Source organism: Seriola aureovittata, chromosome 5 (genome assembly GCF_021018895.1).
Source record: "Seriola aureovittata isolate HTS-2021-v1 ecotype China chromosome 5, ASM2101889v1, whole genome shotgun sequence".
Taxonomy (NCBI): Eukaryota; Metazoa; Chordata; class Actinopteri; order Carangiformes; family Carangidae; genus Seriola; species Seriola aureovittata.
The window spans coordinates 28,532,710-28,557,355 of NC_079368.1; the positions used below are offsets into that span (position 1 = coordinate 28,532,710).

At 40.6% G+C, this 24,646-nt stretch overlaps 1 protein-coding gene across 2 annotated transcripts in view; it reads left to right on the forward strand.

Moving 5' to 3' along the window:
• Positions 1 to 17,146: 17,146 nt before the first annotated feature.
• Positions 17,147 to 24,646, forward strand: part of sh2d3cb (SH2 domain containing 3Cb) — a 28,977-nt gene continuing 21,477 nt past the window's right edge. Inside the window, exons 1-2 of one of the 2 annotated variants that reach the window (XM_056376727.1) lie at positions 17,147 to 17,238; positions 21,200 to 21,947. In XM_056376727.1, the coding sequence (XP_056232702.1) occupies positions 17,220 to 17,238; positions 21,200 to 21,947 (767 nt within the window). In that variant the 5' untranslated portion in view covers positions 17,147 to 17,219. Of the gene's footprint in view, positions 17,239 to 21,199; positions 21,948 to 22,650; positions 23,054 to 24,646 lie in introns of those variants that run through there. The other variant, XM_056376729.1, reaches the window with a different exon arrangement.

Below are 24,646 nucleotides of genomic sequence, written 5' to 3' on the forward strand. Positions count from 1 at the left end.
CATAAAAACTGGGTCCGAAGCTCGTCTCCTCTCACTTCCTGATTGATAAATCTGGATCAGGCCTTATGCCCCGCCCACCACCTGCTCGCTCCAGGTGGACAGGTGAGAGAGCAGAGAGTATGAAGATGGTTAGAGGAGGAAACATCAGAGAGACTCAGTCAGACCCAGACTCAGAGGAGGAGTCTGCTGAGACCAGAACCAGAGACTAGCAGACGGATCAGAATGGTTAGCGTAGTTAGCAGCGGCTGACACAGTGTTAGCAGTTGTGCTAATGCTAACTCTTGTTCGCGCTCTGTACTGACAAGGTTTCAGGTTTATTTAGCCCCGCCCCCTGTCCCCACAACTTGACAGGATTGGTTCTTGAGGTTTGTGACGTATGAAACCCTGAATCTGTTTTTATGAGACTGTGATTGGTTCACTGCAGTTCAAGCTGGAAACACTCCGTCAAGGTGCTGATGATTATTTCACTCATGATGAATTAAAAGCCGTTAAAACATTAAATTAACGCTTAAATTTTGTCCGACTTCTATTCTTTATCTTCAGATATGTTGCACATTTTCTTTTTCAGAGTAGAATGTGAATGTTTCCATACAGTATTTATGATGAATTATAATTTAATATCTTTTTTTCTGAAGGCATTAAATATGATAAGCCCTTTTTAAAGCAGTAACACGACCACTCAGTGAAATGTGTGCAGTTCGTGGTGAAACTGACAACTCTGGGCTTTCAACAGCCTCATAATCAATAAGTAACACAGCTGTAATATGGATGTCTCTAAAAGCTTAGTGTCGAACCCGGGCGCAGCCCCCGCGGCCGCCACACAAAAGCTGCTGAGTCATGCCTCGGCGCTCCCTCAGTAAGAACTCAATGGTTTTATGTGATGTTAAACAATTGGCTGATCAAGTGAGACCAGCTGTGCTGAATGGCTTCCCTCCAGTTAGCCGGTGCCTTTACCGAACACATGACACACACACACACACACACACACACACACACTTTGAATGAAATGGCAAATGATTCAAATGCAAATGCACAGTTTAGCATTTTGTCTTCATTTGATGAGCACAAAGATCAGGTCAAAGTTCACGTTCAGGTGCAAAGTGCAACAGATTCATTTCTCCACACCTGTGAAACCACACAAGAGGAACGATTCAGTCGATCTGTTCCTGGAAACGAAGTGTTTGCTCATTTGCGCTGCTCGTTATTTGTTATTTCCCCCCCCTGACTTGATGTGTGCAGATGCTCAACGACTAACACGGGAGCACAGGTGTAATTCTCTCGCAGCCTCAGCTGACTTTTGTCTTGAGTTACTGTTAACATCGTGAGACTCATGTTCAGTCACAGGAGCTGCAGTGGAAAAAAACCACCTCAGGCGAGTTCACACCTTCAGCACTTCTGTCTCTTTCGTTTGAAACTTCCAGACTTTCTGCTGTTTGAACTGCTGCTCTCTGCGAACGAGAAAACGTTACATGCACATGTCGGCTGGTTGTTCTGGTGCATTTCATCTACATATATGTTTATTTTTACTTCAGTTCTCTTGATTTCTGACTTTGTGTTGCATGTTGCATTTCTCAGTTATGGGTCATTTGATGAAGATTTTCCTCCATGCCATAAAACTGACAAACATTAAAGCTCCTCCAGTGTAAAGGTCTGTGTCCATGTGTAGTGTGATTATAGATCAGCTCTAGCTTCTATATTAATACTGTGAAAGTATCAAAGCCTCAGTCCACAGAGAAATGCACACAGCCTGTATTCAGAAACTGAGCCTTAAAACCAGCCGTCAGGACTTCTGGAACTTTGTGATGTCACAACAAAGCAGTCACCAAGCCCCGCCCACCTGGACCCACCATCCAAACCTTTACAGGATTTGGTTTCTCTGAGTGTTTTTACCTGAAATCTGCTTCATTTTTATTGGATCACTCAGAAAACAGTCAGCCAATCAGAAGAGAGGCTCAGAGCCTCCTCTCTTCTGATTGGCTCACCGACCTGTTGTTGCTAGAGCTGCAGAGAGAAGCCTGAGAGAGGAGATGTAAAACTACACTGAGATGGTTTTTATATCTTCTTATGGATCAACACTTCAAATAAAACACAGAAGAAGAAGAAGAAGAAGAATATATATGTTGTAAAATGTAATGTAAATGTAAAAATCTAAAAAAGAAAAATGTCTGAGCTGTGGTTGAGATAACAGAACCAGCATTTCATCCAAAGCTCACAACAACAAAATAAAGTGGAGGTTCATACATCAGCTCAGCTCTGATCCGTGAACTCCTTCATACCTTTTGTGTCCTCACATAAAAAACCATGATGTTAAGAGCTGCGAGCGTCTCGTCACCTCTCTCCTCTGCCTTTCGCCTTTCACACTTCTCACTTCCACTGACGCACAAACGTTGACACTCTCAGTTCCCTCTTTGTTGGAGTCACCTTCAACCCTCGCTGTTTATCACTCCTCTCGCTTGAAGGAACCTCTTCCTCGCCGCCGATCTATTCATGGCCTCCGTCCGCCCTTCACCTCCACAGCTGCATTACAATCGAGGGATCAGGGCAGGAAAAAAAAAATGGCGAGCACAGCATTGCTCTGTGTGTGTGTGTGTGTGTGTGTGTGTGTGTGTGTGTGTGTGTGTGTGTGTGTGTGTGTGTGTAGGGGAGAATAGATGGACGCATGCTGGTCTTCAGGACTCTTAATTCTTCATGTCTATGATTGTAAGCAACACTGACATTAGCTGTGATGTATAGAAAAAGGTTGTGGGACATTTTCCAATAAATTAAACTTCACAAATTAAAAATGATCTTATTGATTTAAACACCTGAGATGGACACAACAGATTATTGATTTTAACGTACAGGTCGTGGGTAGAAACATCTTTCTGTGGTTCGTGTGGAGGCGAGATCGGAGCTCGGGTTGGTCGTGTGTGTCGTACCGCTGGTGGACTGAGACTCCTGCGTACAGGAAGTGGGATCTGGTTGGTAAGAAGAAGCGTATTAGCATGTCTTTGGTTAGCATGTTCATGTTCGACAGTCACATTTACATACCACCAGATATCTTTTCACCTCACCATTTTTACTGTTATATTTCATTATTCCATCTCATTTTTTTCATTTCACAATAAAGTTTTTAACATGTTTTTGTTTATTTTATGTCTTTTTCCATTTGATGCTCTTGGTGCATGTAATTTCTTTGTTGTGCTGAGTTTCTTGTATGAAAAGTGCAAAACAAATAAAGTTTATCATTATTATTATTATTATTATTATTATTATTTAGCATTTACATTGTGCTTGAACATCATAACAGTTAGCATGCAAGTGTTGATCTCAATGTACAGCTGAGTTTGGCTGATGAAGGTGCGAGATGAAAAATCACTGATGTTGTCAGGATGCATCCTCTGAAGACCAAGAACGACTGTGTCAAAGTTCATCACTGTCCGTCCAATAACTGTTTCTTCTCTGGACCAAAGTGGAGACATCGCCAGAGCTAGCCGGCTAATGTGGCTGAAGACTTAGAGTGAAATCTGAGCCTCATCTGTGATTCATCTTTTCCTCTTTTATCCCCTCACTCACTCTGGGTCTAAACCAGCACATAGCACTTCGCTGTATTTCTGTCTGCTGGAGTTGCCAATATGTGAAGCAGCTTTTATCTCCATCTCACTGTCATCCAGACTCAAGTTGAGTCTGTGATCTGCCAAAACTGGAGATGATGATGACATCTTTAAATTTGGATGGAAACAGTGTCAGAGCACATTAACGCTGACTTGGAGCAGAGTGGGTGGATGAACCACAGTCCTCAGTGTTTGTTTAGGAAGCAGGAAGTTGATGATGGTCTCACTCACCAGTCGCTCCAACCACCACACAACCCTGCTGTCCTGCATAATCTCCTTCCTATCTGTATTAACACTTAAATAACAATCACTGCATTAACTTCTTCTACAGTTTGCTATAGTAACATTACTTTTTCCTTTTCGCTAGGTGTTTCTTCTCCTGCACATTTGAAGCATAATTTTAATGCAAAGTAAGAATTTGACTTTGCTAAATTAGCTGGTGATAAATAACCCTGAACATGAAATTATGCCCTGAACTTTGCTTTTGACAAAAACAAACTGCATGAAGGTATAATTCATTAATTACACAAGGATTAAACTAAACGTTAAACGTGTGCAGAGAGAACTTTTCCTGCAGCCGTGTCATAAAACTTTAGAAGAATGTAAAACTCACACAAAAACAAAGAGCTTCTTCTGCTGGAGTTGGACACCGTTAGATTTAATTGGTTTATTAAACATTGATAAATGTTAAGGCTGGAGTATTTTGTCATAAAGTATTGTAAAAATTTTAAAAACCTATTAAGATCATCAAACTTATTACAGTTCATCCTGAGGGGAACATGAACGTCTGAACCACATTTCATAACGATGCATCTGATATTTGTTGAGTTATAACAAAAACTACAATTGTGAACATCATTGTGGTGTTAATGGAAACATCTGGAAACACCAAAGTCAACAAGGTTCATCCTCTGGGGATCATAGATATTTGTATAAAATGTCATTTGAATCCATGCACCAATACTTGTTAAGGTATTTCACCCAAAACAACACAACTGTGAACCTCAGTGTGGTGCTGATGGGAATGTCAGGGGACACTAAATGTTATCAACAGGGTTCATCCTCTGGGGATCATGGATGTCAGTACAAAGTGTCATGTGAATCCATGCACAGTAATATCTGTTGAGATATTTCCATCTACATGAACGTAGTGGAGCAGCTGACATCACCATCCTGAGCAACAACGTTAACTACATGTGAATTGACCTAATTGATCCTTGGGCTTTGGACTGTTGGTTTTAAGAAGTCACCTTGATTTCCGGGACATTTTTAAATTAAATTCTTACTTTATTTCTATTTTTTTGGACATTTCATAGATTAAATTAACAACTGATAGACTGCATAAATAATCTTAGTCATAATAATAATCATTATTTGCATCACTATCACTATTTCCATATTCAGAGTTTATTCAGGAACAAAGACTGGACCTACGTTCACGGTGATTAACCCTGAACAGCTTGTCTACCTGCTCATTATGGGATGAGGTGTGAACGGTGCTTCTCATGTGTTCATGTTGAGCCTGGACTCGAGTGCAGATGTGTTTTCCTCTCTCCTCTGGCAGCCAGTGGCCAACAGCCTGAGGCCAGAGGAAGAGAGACCACATGAAGTCCTGAATTAGATGGAGCCGTAAATATTTGATGAGCTGCTGTGTGTTTCCAGCAGCTTCATGGGCGTCCAAGGTCAGAAGACTCTGCAGTCTCACACACACACACACACACACACACGGACAAACACACACCCACGTAGGCAAACACACACATACACACACACACACATGCACTGATGACAAGCATGTACACAGGCAGATACATATGTTTATAGGATATGCATATAGAGAAATGGACACACATTTGTGCTTCTATACTTGTATTGAAATAATATATTCTGCCGCCTGTAAACCAGGTCTTATGCCGAAAATTAGTTAGAAGAAGAAAGAACTCAGCAAAATATCTGCTCCCTTTAAAATTGTCCTCACTTTTCATTATCTACAAATGTCCCCACTTTTTAAAAACATATTCACATCCTAAAAAATCTTCTCACTTTTACAAAACATTGACTCACATACATTTCCTCACTTTTCAGAATGTCCTCACTTAAAATAAGAGTCCTAACTTAAATAAAATCAAATAATGTCCTTACTTTTTAAAATGTCCTCTTTCTAAATGATCTTAGAAAATGTCCTAAGTTACCAAAAATATCCTCAACTTCCAATTTCCAAAATTGTCCCCCACTATACAAATGTCCTCACCTCCCAGTATGTCTTTACTTTCCACTTCAAAGTAAAATGTCCTGTCTTTCCACTGTCCAAAACGTATATATATATATACACACATACATATCAATGCATGCGGTTCGATCAGGAATGGTGTGCTATGACTTTTCTAAACAATTCGAGTAACCATGGCGATGTAAATGGCGATAAAAGGCGAAAAAATTCCCATAGAGGACGAATGGGGTGATGTCTTCAAAAACGACCAACTTTGGAGCTTTTCTGCTGTGTCTTACTTTAATGTGGAAAAATGGTTGAAACGTTAAACGGGTCGCAAGACTTGAGACTCTTTTGGGTTAAATCGGTATTTTGAGAACTATTATGGTTTACACAAAATCGCAGTTTACGTTTTGTGTCATTTTCAGACCGTGTCAGACTTTATAATGGGTGTGTATTGCAGAGCAAGAGTGGATGACATCATTGCTACAGTGGGAGAAGCTCTAGAAATCTCTAAAGGAAGCTCTTCTGTGTAACTCGTCCTCACGGCCTCATATTTCAGTCGTCACACATCACGGCTTCCTCAGTAGTAGACAGATTCATGCTGTTTCATAGAAAGTGTCGACCTAAGCACAGAGACTTACAGAATTTGAACATGAGCCTGAAAGTGACGGGAGTCCCCTCCACCTCTCCCATCGACTACAATACAAATTCAGGAGCTGATTTCCAGATAAAAGCAGAAGTGACTCTTTTTCTGTAGCTCGCTCCTGTGTCCACATTTTTGGCTCTAGAAACACCAACGCCAGATGTGCAGTGCACGAAGGTCTGGTGCCGGTCATGGTCCACTCATGGTTCTGATAGGAGTTACAGTTTTTGCCAAAATCACACCCAGTTCTGTGTCAGCTCTGTCTTCCAGATAGAGACAGGTGTTCGAACCAGCTTGTTAACAGGCTCTTTTATCTCTGTTTATTCACAATTTTTTATATTAAAAATGTAGACATTTTTTTGTCTTGTATCACCCAGTTTTGGTCTCATTGTGATATCTTTCACGGTTGAAGATGTGACGGGACTACACTCCACCTTTCCCTTTGATGGAGTCACCGTTCTTTAGGGTTAGCTTGATTTTCCTTACACAGTAGACAACTGAGTGATCACTGAAGCACTGAAACATAACACCGGACCTCAAAGGCTTATGCACAACCCAAGCACCAAGTCAGTCAGTCAGGCACAAGACTCCTAATCCTCAAGTTCATCCATTCTGGGAGCAAAAACTAACAATGGTACTGTCACTCATCAAACAAAGGCTCAAAGGTATTTGGATCCACAGATGCAACACATGGTTGTATATATCACAGATTCGTTAGTTATAGTAGGACTGACACACAAAACACAAAAACACAAAACAACCAGACCTTTCAAGAACGGCTCAGCAACCCCAGGCGTCAGATCCCAGAGCAGTTCAGTGAGTAAACCAAACTGTGTAGGTAAAGACCGTCTATAAACTCAAGGCTCAGTCTGCGTTAATAAGGATAAAAAAAGATGAAAGCGTGGCTCAACAAAATAAATTGCCCAGCAGAGGAAGAAATAAAGAAATAAATAAATGAAATGACACTTCACAAGCAGTATTCAAGGTTGACAGCTAGGGGCAGTAGTGATGCGCTGACAGGCTCCAACGGGACAAATACAATAAAAACTTAATCAATATTGATAAAGGCAGACAAAGCGTCGTCAATGCTTAACTCATTTCTGATTCAAAGCGACTCAGAGAGCTCTGAAGGATCAGAGAAAATAGCAGCACAATAAACGTCTCCACGCTGCTGCTGCTGCTGGAGTCAGTCCATCTGTGCTGATATACGCTCGCCGCTGCCACTCACATCCATCTGCTGTGAAACTGACAGTCTGCTGAGGAAGCTGATGGATGGAGGCGAGAACGCAGCTCGGACTGTTGGGATGAAAGCAGCGAGAGCAGAGATCAGCCTTTAAAGGTGCATTATTATTTAGTCACCAGGGGGCAGAAGCTGAGCGGCGCATAACTCAGGGAATCATGGGAGGTTAAAAATCCCTGAATTTTCACTGTGTGCTCGTTGTCTCTTCTAGTCCTGATCAGGGTTTCAGTCCCTTCACGGCTCTTTCTTCTCAGTTTTCCAGTTTGGTTTCTGAGCGTTTGTTTTAAAACTCCGTACTTTCCTCTTCTTCTGTGGTTTATTTGAAGTGTTGATCCATAAGAAGATATATTTGTAGTTTTAAGAACCAAAAACCATCTCAGTGTAGTTTTACATCTCCTCTCTCAGGCTTCTCTCTGCAGCTCTACTAACAACAGGTCTGTGAGCCAATCAGAAGAGAGGAAGCTCTGAACCTCTCTTCTGATTGGCTGACTGTTTTCTGAGTGATCCAATAAAAATAAAGCAGATTTCAGGTAAAAACACTCAGAGAAACCAAATCCTGCAAGGTTTGGATGGTGGGTCCAGGTGGGCGGGGCTTGGTGACTGCTTTGTTGTGACATCACAAAGTTCCAGAAGTCCTGACGGCTGGTTTTAAGGCTCAGTTTCTGAATACAGGCTGTGTGCATTTCTCTGTGGACTGAGGCTTTGATACTTTCACAGTATTAATATAGAAGCTAGAGCTGATCTATAATCACACTACACATGGACACAGACCTTTACACTGGAGGAGCTTTAAGAGATAAATGTATTGAGTTGAGTGTTTGGTCTTTCATATCACACTGAATGAGATCACGTGCTGCAGAAAAACCCTTTTCATCAAGCACCGACTCATGAACCCTCATCTGTGTTCAAATGAGAAGCCTCGTGAATTAGCGCAGTGTGGTTTCTGAGCAGTGGAATAAACTGCAGACGTACTCGCCGTCTCGGGAAACAGGGGAGGGGAGAGTCATATATCCTCTGCAGCCTACTTCTGGGTGATATGTTTTCTATTTTGGGCGGTTGTTAAGACAGGTAGCATCACCTGGGAATTACCAGAAAGCCACAGAGCGGTGATAAATCACAGCCGTGGAGATGTGTTCAGCAAACGAAGCGCGGAGGGAGAGCAGGGATGAAATTAGCAGCAGAACGTTGTTTTTTTTTTTTTCCAGGCTCCAGAAGGTAAAAACAAAGACGGCATATAAAGCAGCTCTGGAGGAAACGCGGCACGCTGGGCACGGATCACCGTGAGATGAAAATAGTGACAAACTGTTCACATTGCAGGATGGTCGCCCATCCTCCTCTCCCCCACTGCTTCTTTAAAAACACAACCTTTTGTTAACAGTAAACACTCCTGGTCGTTTGGCAGGAAACAACAACTCAACGCCGTTCATCAGTCGGAGGCAAATATCTGAGACGGCGACAGCGACAAGGGAAGCTCATCAATATTTCAGTGGCTGCGATAACAAAAAACAAAAGGAGGCCAGTGGCTTCACGCCGACGTTTCTGTGTCATTATTCACAGTGAGATCTCTGCTGTTCATTAAAGCCTCAGGGCGTGAATGTATCAGGGCTGAAAGACGCCACTTTACTCACACACAAATACATATAAAGCACAGTAAAGTCCAAACTTAGCGCTTGATTGGTGATTAATTGGATTAAAATACAGGAACAAAGGAAGACATAAAGACATAAAGAGGATAATCGATGCAGAAACTAAAGTAAGTATCAATCCGCAACTGAAAATAGTCCCGAGCAAACAAACAAACCGTTTCCTCCCGTTTGATAAATGTTGTAACATTTGACTTTTTTAAGCCTGTGCATGTGTGTGTGTGTGTGTGTGTGTGTGTGTGTGTGTGTGTGTGTGTGTGTGTGTGTACATGTGTGTGTGTGCATGTGTGTGTGTGTGTGTGTGTGTGTACGATTGTTACAAATAACCCAGACTAGCTTACTTTACAGCTAACGGCTAAAACATTAGCACTGAGAACTACAATGAAAGAGATCTTCATCGACTCACAATAAACATGATTTAACACGATATGATTGATGATTTTTGATTAATTACACAATAAAGAAAATGTTGTTAACACCTTTTAACACCCAGACTTCAGGTTTGTCTCTGCTACTGTTTCCTGTAGGAAATACAGAGCGTGTTTTGCTGGTTCCCGATTCATCGGCTGCATCACAAAGTTTTACCATTAATTCTTTCAAAGAAAAATTGTCTGGTTAATCTCTGACCTCTGCTCAGTCCAGTTTAGTTTATTTGCCCAATAATGAGGATAAAATGTATTTAACATTTATGAGTTATGTATTTAGCTTTGCTCTCCTTAAATTTACCGCTGCACGTTTGTTTAAAACACCCTGTTCCTGTTTCCGGCTCTCGACTTCCTTGTTCAATTGTTTTTATTGTGCAGGTTGGACAATGGAACAAACTGACGGTCTGTTGTTCTGAATTGAAGTGCACGTCTTGATTTAATGGGACAATAACAGACTTGATGCACAGACCATGAAGAAGTGTGTCTGTCGACAGGAGTGAATATCTTCCAGGAGCAGATGGATCTCGTCTGTCAGACTGTGAAATCATTACAATACAAGTGAATTACAAGTCATTTGATAAGATGTGATGAACATGCAGTCCAAACAATATTAATGCATTCATCAATATGAGACGATGATACAGGATGAAGTAGGAAGAAGGAGATCAAACATCTTCACAGAGCTCTTCATACATGTTCAATATGGTTTTTGTACATGGCACTTGTTCAACTTATAAATATTTTAGATTCATCTTTGAAGTATGAGTCTAAAAATTAAAGAAAATATGGTGAGAAAGTTAAAGTTTCAGCCTGGTGTTGTTGAATTATTCCTTTAAAAACCACAGTAATGTGGTTTCTCCCAGTACAGACAAAAAAAAAAAAAAAAAAAGAAAAAGGTGAAAGAAGCGAGAGGAATGAAAATGCAAATGTATTTCTGAAGGTTGTGTCTGTGTTTGACATTAGATAATAATAAGAGGAGAGAGAGAGAGTGGATCAGGACGGAATCAGGCCATGAATAATGCTCTTTTCACTCCATAATCCTCTGTGATTGATCAGGATCTGCTCCTGCATTTCATTCACAATCACTTTAGCCAACTGCCACAGCAAAGTGACAACGTGTGTTTAATTAATGTGCAGTGATTTAGCATTTATTCACTTGAGCGGAGTGAATAAAAAAAAAAAAAATCATAAATTAGCGAGTTTGCAGCTCAGTGGGCCAGATGGTGCCGTTAGTTGAGGGACACATTTAAATTTGATTAACCAGATGTCCTCATATTCTTCATGTTTATTTGTGGTAAAGAGACCTTGACAACATCATGTCAGATGTCATGTTTCTTTACTGGCAGATGGTAGAGGCGGGAAAGTCTTCCAGCAATCACAAAACACTTTCAGGGATGCGTCCAAGTTTCAGGGAGACTCTCCGGTGACTTCGCTCCCGGATCACAGGAGATTTTTCTGAAGAGATTTCAGACCTGGAGCGCTGTGATGTCGTCTCTGCTGCTGTCAGCTCTCCGCTGCAGAAAATTCATTTCATGCTCCTGTTTCCATTTAGTGTAAGTGCCGCTGAAACGACGCCGGACCGACATGCTACACGACAGGTTGACGTTTCATTGATTCACACTCAGATTATTGATTCTGATTCTCGTTATATCCCAGATATGAGTCACAGTATTTGAGGAGGAAACCTTGTGAACTGATTCATAAAGGAAACAAACAGAATAATCTCACTGCACAAGCTGATTTTATTTTTCTTTGTGTGAGAACAAAAGAGATTTGATGAGTCAGTAGCAGATTAAATGACGTTACAACAGTTTTTTTTCTTCTGCAGAGACTAATCTCATTTAGCAAAACACAAGAGATCAAACTGATCCGGGTTCAATTTGTGTGCTTTCAGATGTAAATAGAGAGCAGTGGCCACACAGCGTTTCACTGTGATGACATGAATGACAATACGTTTCACTGCAGCTCTGTAAATCCCAGAATCTGTAAATCTGGTTCCTCTACTGCTTTTTAATCGCTGCTTTATCCTGTTTCTTTATTCTACTAAAAGCTGCAGATTCCCCCTGAATGAACTGATCAATCAATGCATGTATATATCTGTTTGTCTCATTGAGTCAGTGAGTCTCCAGCTGGGCTGAGGTCAGGGTAAAAGAAAAATGAAATATTTTTTTGTATCGACAGAATAATGAAATTAATGAACACAGATTTTTTTTTCTGTTTGTCTTTCTGTGCATTCTTATTAATTAATTAAGTTCTAAAAAAATAAATACAGTACATTTTAAGTATTATAAGGTTTATTGATTCTAGATCTTACTGATCCTGGATCTGGATTTACGGTGTGTATGAGAGTCACAACAAGATTTAGAGTCATTTTATTGTACTTCAATTATTATTCATGTTTCCAACTTTTGCAGACTAACTTTTATACTAAAATGCTGAATGTTGTCAATTTTCAGACAATAACAAGAAATCATTTAGTTAATTTAGTATAAAAAGTGCTGTGACCATTAACCCTGGGTTAATGTGCGAGTACTGACAGACAAAACACTCAAACTCAAGTAGAAGAAATCTCCGTCAAACGTAATAAACTAGTGCAGCTCCACATGACTAACAGCTTCTACACATTATTTATGTAATGACTTGTTTTTTCTCACAGTAACAACTTTACTTTACATTTGAGACCTGAAACACTTACTTGAATAAAACATGTGAGTACTTCCACTCTGTCTCACTCTGCTGTGTGAAGACTTCTGCCGCCCCCTAGTGGCGGGAACTAGATCAGCAGCCAGGACACTTACAGTCAGCAAGTGCAGCAGTTGAATACAGTAGGACTTTATGTTGTAAAGTTGTTCTGCAGCCAACAGTGTGTCCAGTGTTAACAGACAGCTGGAGGCTGCAACACTTTGTCAGGGGAAAAAAATATCCTCTGCAAAAACTATTGAGCTTCAGTTAAAGTTGGTTTATTCAGCGTGAATGAAAAATAACAAAGAAAGAATATTTACAGGCTTCCTGTACAGACAAAAAAAAGGAGAGATTTTATACAGATACACACATTTTATATCAGAAACACAAGTTCAGAGGTTAATAAACTCTTATGACAGCAGATTGCAGCCCTGGAGATTTGGAGGGAACATTTAAAATACATGAATCGAACTACAAAAACTAGTCAGTTAATATAAAAACTAACATTGTGACAAAAGTGGAAGTGGAAGTAACGACATATTGCAATAGATGCAGTGTTTACAGGCTGTGGTCACATTTGCTGAAGTTATTGGCTGTTTAACCAGGAGACTGTTTCTAGAGAAACAAGCTGCTCTTATATGTGAAATCGTTTTGTTTCAGGCTAAATTTCATTAGTGCAAAAAATTTTTTTTTGCTCCATTGTTCCTAGGAAACACTGTTGTAGTCCTGTTCCTGTTCCTGTTCCTGTTGGTACATATCAGATGAAGAACATGACTTTTGTAAACTCTTCCTCTGAGCCGTCCTTCAGGTTTTTGTTTTAGCGCAGTAACTCGATGGTTCATGGTACGGCCTTCGTCTATCTGCGCCGGCTCTGAGTCGTCCTTGTTCAGACGACATTAACTCTCTTGTGTGTTTGAGACAGAACGCCAAAGTCAAAACTGCCAGCTGGGTTCACTGAGAACTGGCCGGTGTCGGGGTCAGAGGTCATGAAACAGCTCGAACATGAGGAGGAATCAGCGAGGAGTTTTTATTCAGCTGACATGTGAAACCTCAGTGTGTTTCGTGGATAGAAGTGATGCTGTTATTTTGTTTTCTACAAACTTTTGACTTTTTTATAATTTAAAAAAAAAAATGTATTCTCATTTTGTATAATCTAAATTATTACATTGAGGTGAAGTTTTAACAGAAGAACCTCACCTGCACATCCACAGTGCCAAGAAAAAGTATGTGAACCTTTTGGAATTTCATGGTTTTCTGAGTAAATTTGTCATAAAATGTGATCTGATCTTCATCTAAGTCAAGGGTATTGACAAATATAATGTGTCTTAAATAATACCACAAAAAAAAATTGATCTTTCATGTCTTTATTGAGAATAACCAAAAAATCCTCATAGTGCTTGTGGAAGAAGTATGTGAACCCTTGAATTAATGACCTCAAAAAAGCTAATTGGTGTCAGGTTTTAGCACATCTGGAGTCTCGTTAAGACAATGAGTTTGGGGGTGTGGCCTAAAGCTACTTTGACTGATAAAAACCCCTCAAACTTTTGGAGTTTGTTTTGCAGAAGAAGAACACGTTTATGTGCCACGCCTCGATCAAGAATTGTTGATTTCCATAAAGCTGGCAAGGGTTACAAAGTGATTTCAAAGACTTTGCTCCTCGACCAAGAAGTGGACGCCCAGTCAAAATAACACCAAGAGCACAACGAAGACTCATCAATGAGGTAAAGAAACAACCCTGAATGACAGCCAGAGATTTGAAGGCATCTTTGGAACTGGCTAACATCTCTGTTCATGAGTTTACAACACGTAAAACATTGAACAAGCAGAGTATCTACGGCGGGACGCCACGAAGGAAGCCACTGCTCACTAAGAAGAACATTTCTGCACGACTGAAGTTTGCAAAAGAGCAACTTGACGCTCCACAGCGTTACTGGTGAAATGTTTTGTGGACTGATGAAACTAAGATTGAACTATTTGGAAGAAACACCCAACACTACATCTGGCGTAGAAAGATCACGGCATATCGTCATGACAACATCATCCCAACCTAAAGTATGGTGGAAAGCTCATGATTTGGGCTCAGCCTGCAATCACTGAGGGGAAGATGAGTTCCCAAGTTTATCAGAGAATTCTTCAGGATGATCTGAGACGACTCAAAACACCAGAGCAAGTCCACAACAGACTGGTTCCAGAAAAACAAAATCCGCCCTTTGGAGTGGCCGAGTCCGAGCCAAGACCTCAACCCAGTAGAAATGTTAAGGATTGACTTGAAGAGAGTCAGACACATGAGAGAGTCCAAAGAATCTGTTCCTGTAGATCTGATCCAGAGCTACAGGAAGCGCCTGGTCGAGGTTGTTGCTGCCATTTTGAATGTTGAATGAGTGAGTTCAATAAAGACATGAAAGATCAGATTTTTTTTTCTTATTTTACACACATTATATTTGTTACCCTTGACTTGTTTTATGACAAATTTACTCAGAAACTCATGACATTCCAAAAGATTCACATACTTTTTCTTGCCACTGTGTATTTGTAATGTTATGTGTAAATAAATCAAATCAATGGCAACAATTGCTTTTAAATGTATTTTATTATTAATGAACGCTCAGCTGTTTACACACTAAACTATTAACTAATCAATCATTGAAGGAATAATAAAACCAGGTTTTCTGTGTGTTAATAACATAAAACAAAGAAACAACAAATAATTTGAAATCTGAAAACACAAACTTACAACAAGAACTAAAACGATTCAAATCCTCAAACTAAAGTCTGACACAGGGTCTTTTTTCAACACCAGGGCCACAAGCTGCAGGACCCAACGTGGTGGGGCAAATTTCTAACAAACAAATGAAATTATGTCTAAATGATGCAGGGTTTTTTGGGGGCCTTGAGTGTCTGGGGCCCCCGCCTGCACACAGAGAAGTAGTCTGAAGTGGACGATCAGCTGCTGTAAGATTTAGAGTCTCTCAGCTTCAGTTTTGCTGTTTTGGGCTTTAAAATTGTTGTTGAAGTTCTGAGTCTGACATTTTACGGTTACACGTTTGGTCGAGCGCAGAAATCTCCTGGTTCGGTTTGGGGATTCTTGTTCACCAGGAAACGTTGGCAGGAAATGTCGCAAGATGTCGACAGCTCTGCACCTCCACCCACAGAGAGAGAGAGAGAGAGAGAGAGAGAGAGAGAGAAGGGTAAATACCCTCCTGCTGTCGCAAGCTTTCTTTTTCTGTGTTTGAGCGTGATTCATCCCAACAGGGAGAAAACAGAGAGGGAAGGAGTTCAGCTACTGTTCCCTCTCTGCTGCAAAAATATGTTTTATGTCATTTTAATACTTTACAGAGCTACAGTAGATAGTCATATAGATTCAATGTTTTCAGTAACATATTCAATAACTTTCATTTCATCAAATCTTACAAGACAGTAAGTAGATTAAATTCTTGGTTGACGACATGATGCAAGTTTAAGACAAATGTTTCCTCCAGCATTAAAAAATATAGTGATTCATAATATATATACCTTTTTCCCTTAAGGTCTCTGTCAGTTGTTTTATGTGTTGAAACATGTGGGAGGTCAGAACCTGAGGCCGAGCTCCACCCAGTGATTTTATGAACTGAAACAGGAAGTGAAATTACTCCAATATGTAGTTTTTGCTTATTAAATAATGAGTCTTTTAATGTCCTGGATTTATTTTAACCTCTTTCCTTCCTCCTCCTCCTGATGATTTCAGATGAGATTAAACACCATCTCCACCTCAGAGATATTAAGTGGTAACACAAGCTTTTTGGAGGCTCTACGTTGGACAGCTCTACGGCCACAACACACAACAATACACACACACACACACGCACACTGACAGACACACACAAGTGCACAAGTGCAGTTGCTGCACAAACTTTCACACAACTGACTGTGATTGGCTCCATGTTCCATTCTAGCAGGAGAAATCACAGCAGCTTTATTGCAGTTCCCCTTCTGTGAGTGCGTCTACATGTGTGTAGACACGCCTCGCTGTGGTTGTGGGGACACATTTAGGTTGGAAACCATCATTGTGAGGTCACTTGTGCCAGTCCTCCCAGATTCAAAGAGCTTTCTGAGGGACACCTGCAGGGACTGAGGTCACAGAGGTCACAGGATGATTCTGTGCAACATGATGACGTAGAGATTGACACGAGCAGCAGACACATTCAAAACTTCTTCTACTCATTTTCTAGTTTATTCTACAGTTTTATCTCAGAACTCCAAAAGCTCTTTGGTCAGCAGTTGTTATTTTTGAAAGTGCTCTGAATAAATTTACGTGACTTATCCCCGTAAAATGTTGAATGCAGGAGTTTTAAAAAAAAAAAAACTTCCTCCTACTATAGTTGATATTATCTCAAACAAATATCTAACTTCTTCACAGCTACTTCCTGTCAGTTAAAAGTGTCTCAATTACCCGTTTTTGTCATTGTGTAATGTCCCAACATTAAAGTCTTTAAAGACATTAAAGACTTTTAAAGTGAAATCCTGTCGACGTGACTTTTATGAATCATCCCCAGTTGCAGCAGCTCGGATTGTTTGTCCCATAGTGATACACGTTTCCACTCACTGTCACCTGATTGCATCAACACGAAACTACTTTAACCCTTACAGCAGCACTTCCTCTGTGACAGGAAGCAGATTCACTCAGTGGGGTGGAGAGCATGCGGCTCATTATCACACTGCAGGAACCAGAGGAGGCTTGTGTTATTAGCAGCGGTTAATGTCTGAGTTTATATCAACAAAACATCACAATCAACGTCTGAACCATGAACAAACGAAAACTGAGTAAGTCGCGTTTTTCTGAAGCTGTTGTGCAAAGATTTTGGACGTTTGAGGGAGTTAATTTACCCAAAGTTTTATCAGAGAAACATCATTAAAACATTATATCTAATGTATGTGGTCCCTAATATAAAGTAAATAAGGTCCTTCTGTGACAACACAACAGCTGGTGGACGTTTTAATCTTAGAGGCATTATTGATCATTTTGTGTTTGTTTGTTTGTTTTTTGTTTGTTTGTTTGTTTGTTTGTTACAATGATAAATATGTTGATTGAGAAAAATACAGTAGTACAGAAATAAAAGCATCGATTCTTTAATGTAAACATTTTCCATTACAGGTAAAATTAATTAAATCAAAATCATACTAAAGTAAAATTAGAGATTTTTACTTGTTCTGCAGTAAAATGTCTACGTGACTGAACCTGAGTCATCGATGCTTCAGTTATATTTGACTGTTGTAGGTGGAGCTGCTTTTAACAGCAAATATACTCATCTATTGCATTTAAGGACTAAATTGATGTTTTCTATTTTCTGCTACCTGATACTTCAGTTGCATTTCAATTGGGCAACTTCTTCTTCTTCTTCTTCTTCTTCTTCTTCTTCTTCTTCTTCTCCAGTTGGGGGCCTTTGGGTAGGTTTGTTTATGTTAGTTTACTGTTCATTGGTTGTGAATTACTAAACAAACAGTGAGCCAGTAAATCTTTTCTCTGCCTAGAGACAACAATAACAAAAAAAAGAAAATCTGATTGGATAACTCTATTTTGATGGTTGGAGTGGAGTAAAAAGTGGAATATTTGTCACTGAACTATTGCGGAGAATAAATCAATTGATATAATAATAATATATATAATAATAAAGTAGAAGAGAATGGAAGAAAATCATGAGAACCTTAAAAACTGGACTTGACTGAATGTTGTTTGTTATTTTCCAGCGCAGGAAAATTAATTACAGTAGAATCAGATTTAGTGTTTTCTGATGAGTCAGAGAAAAGAGGCTGATGTAAGTTTGTTTGTATGATCTTACAAAAGAATGTGATCTATTGACACTCGTGTTACTGTGTAATCGTGTGTGTGTGTGTGTGTGTGTGTGTGTGTGTGTGTGTGTGTGTGTGTGTGTGCGTCGGCTCTTTGTCCGCTGTTCCACTCACAAACAGTTTTTTGCTCCATTGTAAGTGAAGCACAGTCGTGTCTTTGTGCAGAGTGAATGGACAGTGGCTCGGACACAGAGCCGAGCTGAGAAGAGACAGCGAATGTCTGCTGCTGAAAGGACAGCAGCTCACTGTGCCTCTCTTCTTCTGCTGTTAGTTCTTCACCACTGAATCTCACCCATGATGCATCTGAAGGCCGTCCATTCAGTAAACGCATCACAAATCACTGCGCTGCTGTTCTCTGAGCTTGTCAGGATGTCAAGACTGGAACGAGCTCCAAATCATATCTTAATGAGAGGTGCAGTCACAGGCTCATTCAGCGGTGACTCTCGCCTCTTTTAACCAATCAGAGAAGGCCAAAGTAACAGGTGAGAGGTCACGAGTGTCAATCATTACGTGACCTCGCCTCTGGTCGATCAATCCTCTCACACAAGCTGCAGGAAGAAAACTCACAGGATAACAAGCTCCTGATTCCTGCACACGACGAGGATGTAGATGAAGGCCGAGAGAGTCAAATCAAACTTTATTAATTTACCTCGATATAACAAAAAACAAATATTAGCCTCAAAGGACAGAAAAATCCGTACAGCGTTCAGCTCGCTCTGACCCTCGAAGTGGACGATGGAAAGCTGTCCCAGAGGACGATGTAAAATATAACATTCAAAACATTATTGGTTATTATTTATGAAGAGTTCAACTCTCCAGAACTCAGCCAATCTGCTTCATCTGCACTTTGACGGTGTTGTTTGGACAGACGACCAAACCCAGCAGCCAAACTTTGTCGCTTGATTGTTGTTGATGCAGGGAAACACTTTATTTCACAGGTGAGAAGTGTGCAGAGAAAAACACAACTGAAATCTCTCCTGTGAAACAACCAAAACTGTTCTAACTTTGGCATTTCATGTTCATGTTACTGCGGGTCCCTGTCGTTCACAGCAAGAAGGTTTAGTTGCATTGGTTCTATTATCCTGAAACTTTCCTTCTAATTACAGTGAAAAGATGAAGAAAAACATCCAGAGAAAGTCGTTAGGACTCAATTACAGCACAGAAATCTCCAAAAAAAATAAACAGATAAATAAAATAAAGTAAAAAAAATGCAGCTTCTCTGCCTCTGCACCTCCAGCATCTCCTTTCATTCTCTTTCTCTAAATCATTAATCTATATTTAGCTGAAAAAATAAATACCCGTCAGTGTTTTCACTGAGTCTAATCAGCCCCCGGGGGCAGAAACATAATCAAACACGGCGGAGGTCTCCAGGGCCGGCAGTCAGAATAGAAGCCGATGAGAGTTTGAGCAGACGAGGGTACAACAACATTCCTCCGATGACTCCAACGCTAAGACAACATTTCTGCTTTTTCACACGACAAAGTGAAAATTAAATGTTTGCAGCTGCTGGTCCCGTGTGGCCCCACATTGTTATTTAACTGTCCTTAAAAATGTACGACTACAGAATCATTTATTACCCAAACAGGAATAAACCGGTGGATAGATGAACAGCAACTCAGATTAGAAGGATTTCAAAGGTTTTATTTGATTTTACTTTTGATTTTACTTTTGATTTTATTTAAATGAAACAGTCACTGGTTGTATTTTCCTGTTTGTCTTCTTTTGCACAAACAATAAGTCATTTCCTGCAGTTTATCATTCACTATCTCAGATCAGAAGGTCCCAACATTCAAGTCAGAACCTGTAAAGCGCCTGAAATGTGTCAGAGGAGATTTGTAAGACAGATACAGTATTATTACATAAAAGTGTTTGACAATTTAAAATGATGAATAAAGTTTAAGATATTGAATAACATGATGGATTTATCAAACATTCATCAACCATTTTGACCCTCTGTGTGTTTGCTGAAAAGCTAAACTCGACATGACAAGAGAAAAACTCATGACAGTTTGGGGACTTACTGGGTCAGAGGTGGGAAAAACCCAGTGTTATCTTTAACAGGAAAAAGACTCAAGGTCTGCAGCCTCGCTATCGGCCACATGAGGCTGTAATGCTCATTATAGATCTGCTGGAACGAGTCTCCAGTTTGTCCAGGCTCAGCGCGGCAGCATATTAGCATATAGCATGTCAGCACGCTAAAGTACAGAAGTACAACTGAGGCTGTCAGCCATTAGTCTAATTTTAGAAGCAGTCAGTCATGAACTGAAGAGCAAGAGAAGTGAAAACTTTGACCCGATCACGATGGTTATTATTGTATGTTCAGACTAAAATTTGATTGCTAGATTTTACAGAAACATCCAATGAACCAGCTGCTCAGGCGATGCAGAAAGCTAGCTATCAACAACGTATCTGTAACTCCAGATGTCCTGCAGCCGTGGACAAATATGTGACATCAGGTCCGTTGATACAGACATGTTTGAAGCTGTTTTGCATCTGCTTGTGGTTCTTTTGTGTCACTTGGTGGTACTTCGATTGACTTTCTGAGGAGAAATAATAATATTACGTCTGTGATACTTAAAACCGCAAATATATTGTCCATATTCACTGTTATGCCGATGACACACAGCTCTATCTACCAATCAGAGACCAGTGCCCAGTCCAACACAGCAACCCTCCCCAACTGCTTTACTGAAATAAAAACTGGATGTTAGACAACTTCTTAGAAGAATCTGAGGTCACCATAATGTCCCAAAAAATAAAACAATTCGTCTTATTCATATTTGGCATTGGTGTAAAATCAGATATCTGTTTTTTGCCTCTTATTTTGAAATCTGTCTTCATTTACACACCGAGACTCAAACTCATAAAAAGGTCCTTTATAGATGCTGTAAAGTGAGTGTTTGTGGTAAAAAATTAACTACTTCCTACTCTCCAGGTTTCAAGTGGTTCGGGAGCCTCACCAACCTCTCCACCCGCCGCTCCCCAGAGAAGGCCAACATCAAGGAAGCCCCGGAGCATGATGGGAGCCTCATTGGAGCCAAACCAGAAGCGGTGGGGAACCAGTCGGTGGATGACATGGAGTCCTGCCTCCACAGCCCCAGCTACGCCCGCTCCACCGACATGTACACACATGTGGGCACTGTGCCCCGCAGCGAGAGGCAGAAGAAGAGCTGCAGGGGGCAGAAGGAGAAGAAGAAGAACAAGAAGAAAGAGGAAGAGGAGGAGGAGGATGGGGGGGTGAGTGGAGGGCAGAGCCAGCAGAAGGCGGGGGAACATGTCCGAGACTCCCCCCTGCTCAGTGCCCTGTCCAGCCTCAGTCTGCCCAGTCTAGACCTGCCCCAGCCTCTTTCTGCAGCGGCCCGGCCGCTCCCCACCACTCCGTCACCCACCCGGGCTTCACCTTTGACCTCTGCATCTGAAAGCTGCGTCACTGTTTCTTCAGGAGACCCCATTAAGAGCCAAGAGGCCCTGTCGAGGAGCAAGGATGCTTTAGAAACTGGTAGACCTGCGGAAAACCCCTCAAACATGGCGACTAAGGGTCTCAAAGTGGTTTCATCACAGGATGTATACGTGCCGATGGACCCGATTACCGAATCATCTCTCAACCAAGTGGACGAGCAGAAAGAGACACAGGAAACCGCAAACGCTGTGAACGTCTCACAGAAAGTGGCGAATGATTGCAAGTGAGTAAGCTCATTAACAACACTGTGAGAAGGTGTAGTGATAGTTCCTAAAATAACCTGTTGTGGTTTTCAACTGGTTATGTGAATTGTGAATTGTAGGTCAGAGTAATATATAATGCATTAATATTGAGTGTCACGCTTTATTTCACTGTGGTGAGATTGTGTTTTGATGGCTACAAAACATAATAAAGTAGATTTCTGCAGTACAATAAAAACAAAACAAAACAAATCTTTCTAACTTGGTGCCACATTAAAGTTATGCACTGCTTAATTTTTTTTTAAGTGAAAAAAAAAGACTTTAAAAAGTCTTTTTAATATTAAAAATATTAAATAATATTTAAAAAAAATTAGACCATATTTCTATGGCTAGTTTTACAGCTAATGTCACCAATTAAGATAAAACATTAAGCTACACAATAAAAAAACAATTAGATACAATTACGTTTTTTAAATAAATAATAAACTTAGCACTAATGCACACTGTAATAACTTGTCATTAATAGATTTTCTTAAAGAAAATAATTTGAATTTTACAGATTTTTTAAGATTTTACATAAAAAATACAATTAAACACATTAACTTAATTATAATATTTTATAATTTCTATTATTATTATTATTAATAATTATATCTTATATTTAATTATTCACGTCTTACTGTGTAATACCACTGCTGTTTGTAATTAGGATAATTATCAAAAAAATTTAATTGTGTGAATGAATTCCTGTTTTGTGCGCAAAAAAAAAAACAGAAAAGAAAAAAAAGCCAAATTTTTTGATAATAAAGTTGTTGTATTAGAAGAAAAACTCGTGATAATATAAGTATGTTATAATTAAGGGTTGGGGTTTATTAAATAAATCGTGATTAGAATACATTATCGGGAAACAGAAACAGTTGCAGTGGCGGACATGCGCAGTGTGTCCCGGTCTGCTCGCTGCTGCTGCGGCTGCGGTTCAGCTCAGTCCGCCGGTGACACTCAGCGGCGGCGTGCGACGGACTGTGCGGGACATGATGTGTGAAGTTGGGGACGGGAAGTGTCGGTCGGTCCGCTCCGGAGCAGGAGCAGGAGGAGGAGGAGGAGGAGGAGGAGGAGAGGGAGAGAGGAGGTGAGGAAACATGGAGTCAGTGTGTGTTCGTGTTAAACTCCGAGACAACATGTCAGCGTCATGAGTCACCTGTGTCACTGGCTGCAGGAGCGCGAAACTTCAGGGGGACAGCGTCAGTGTTTGAAGGTGCCAGAGTCAGACACGTGGTTCATGTTCGTCTGATGCTGTGAAACATGAAAAGCTCCTGACCAGTAAAACATTTACAACAACTTTGAAGTCTGTGGGTTAGCAGGCTGGTCAGTAGTGTGTGTGTGTGTGTGTGTGTGTGTGTGTGTGTGTGTGTGTGTGTGTGTGTGTGTGTGTGTGTGTGTGTGTGTTGGATCTGGACCGGACTGCATGTTACATAAGAGGAGGAATTTGATCCTGCTCTGGCTTCAGTCAGAATAGTGATAAGGTTTTTTGAGATGCAGCTGCCTGTTTCACTTCATCCTGTCTGACCTGAAAGCGCACCTGAGCGTGACCTTTGACCTCTTACCGTCAGGTGTGAGGAAGCTGTTTGATGTGGGATCACCTGAAAAACGTCTTTTTTTCAATTGTTTCGTATCAGATTGTTGGAAGTTGATTAGAAAGGCTGGTTTACGATCGAGCGCTGTTAACAGGAAGAAATGTCACAGGATCCAGCTTCTCCAAAATCTGCTGGTTTGATCATAAGATAAAATAAGATAAAGATTAAAATGTTAAATTCAGGGAATAATGTCAGACCTAACCCTATAAACTAAAACAGTTCAGGTCACGTGGTCTCGCTGCAAGTCCAGCGATTAATCAAAGCATGAAGACCCAGATGATGACGGAGGTTTCTTTGCTCAGACAGAAATGCAGTCTTTGTTGTGAGGAGTCAGAGCGAAGGGGATCGAGAGGAGAATAAAAACCACTGATCTCAGATCAGTCAGAGCAGAAACTGAGGTCGACTTTCACCTTCGTTTTAAACATGTTAAACTACTTTTTCCACTTTGTGTTTGTCTCTGTTGTAAACGGCTTCTACTATTTGTGGTGCCCCATGTCACATTTGTTACTGGTTATTATGGGAACTAATGTGTGTGTGTGTGTGTGTGTGTGTGTGTGTGTGTGTGTGTCTCAGGAGGGAAATGCTGTAAAATTTGATGCTGGTTTGGTGAACGCAGCCCCGAGGTGCAGGGAGTTTCCCCTCGCAGAGTTTCTGTGGACCGTGTTAATGAGCGGTGGACGAACCTGCCTCAGCTGTGGCTCAGTGTGAGAGTCGCTGTGAAATCCACCGTTATACATCCTGAAACTGAGAACAAGAATCAACAGTAAACAACAACACAGAGAGTTCCTGGAACCTGTAGTGTGTGTTTCTCTTGTTTTGACTCGGCGTCGCTCAGTCAGGCTCCGTCCTGATGTGCTGACCTTGGTGATGTCACATCACGTCCAGCCAGAGTCGCTCCCACACCTGTGTGTTCAGGGCGAGGGTCGACCGGTTATCAGCCTGGTCGATTATCGGTGGTCATGTTCAGCATTTTCCAATCATCGGTATCGTTTTATTAACCGATAAAATAAAATATCTGTGAGTAAACGTGTTACTGCGTTACAGTTTAAAAGGGGGAGGGGTAAAACATCTGATTTGGTGATAATAAT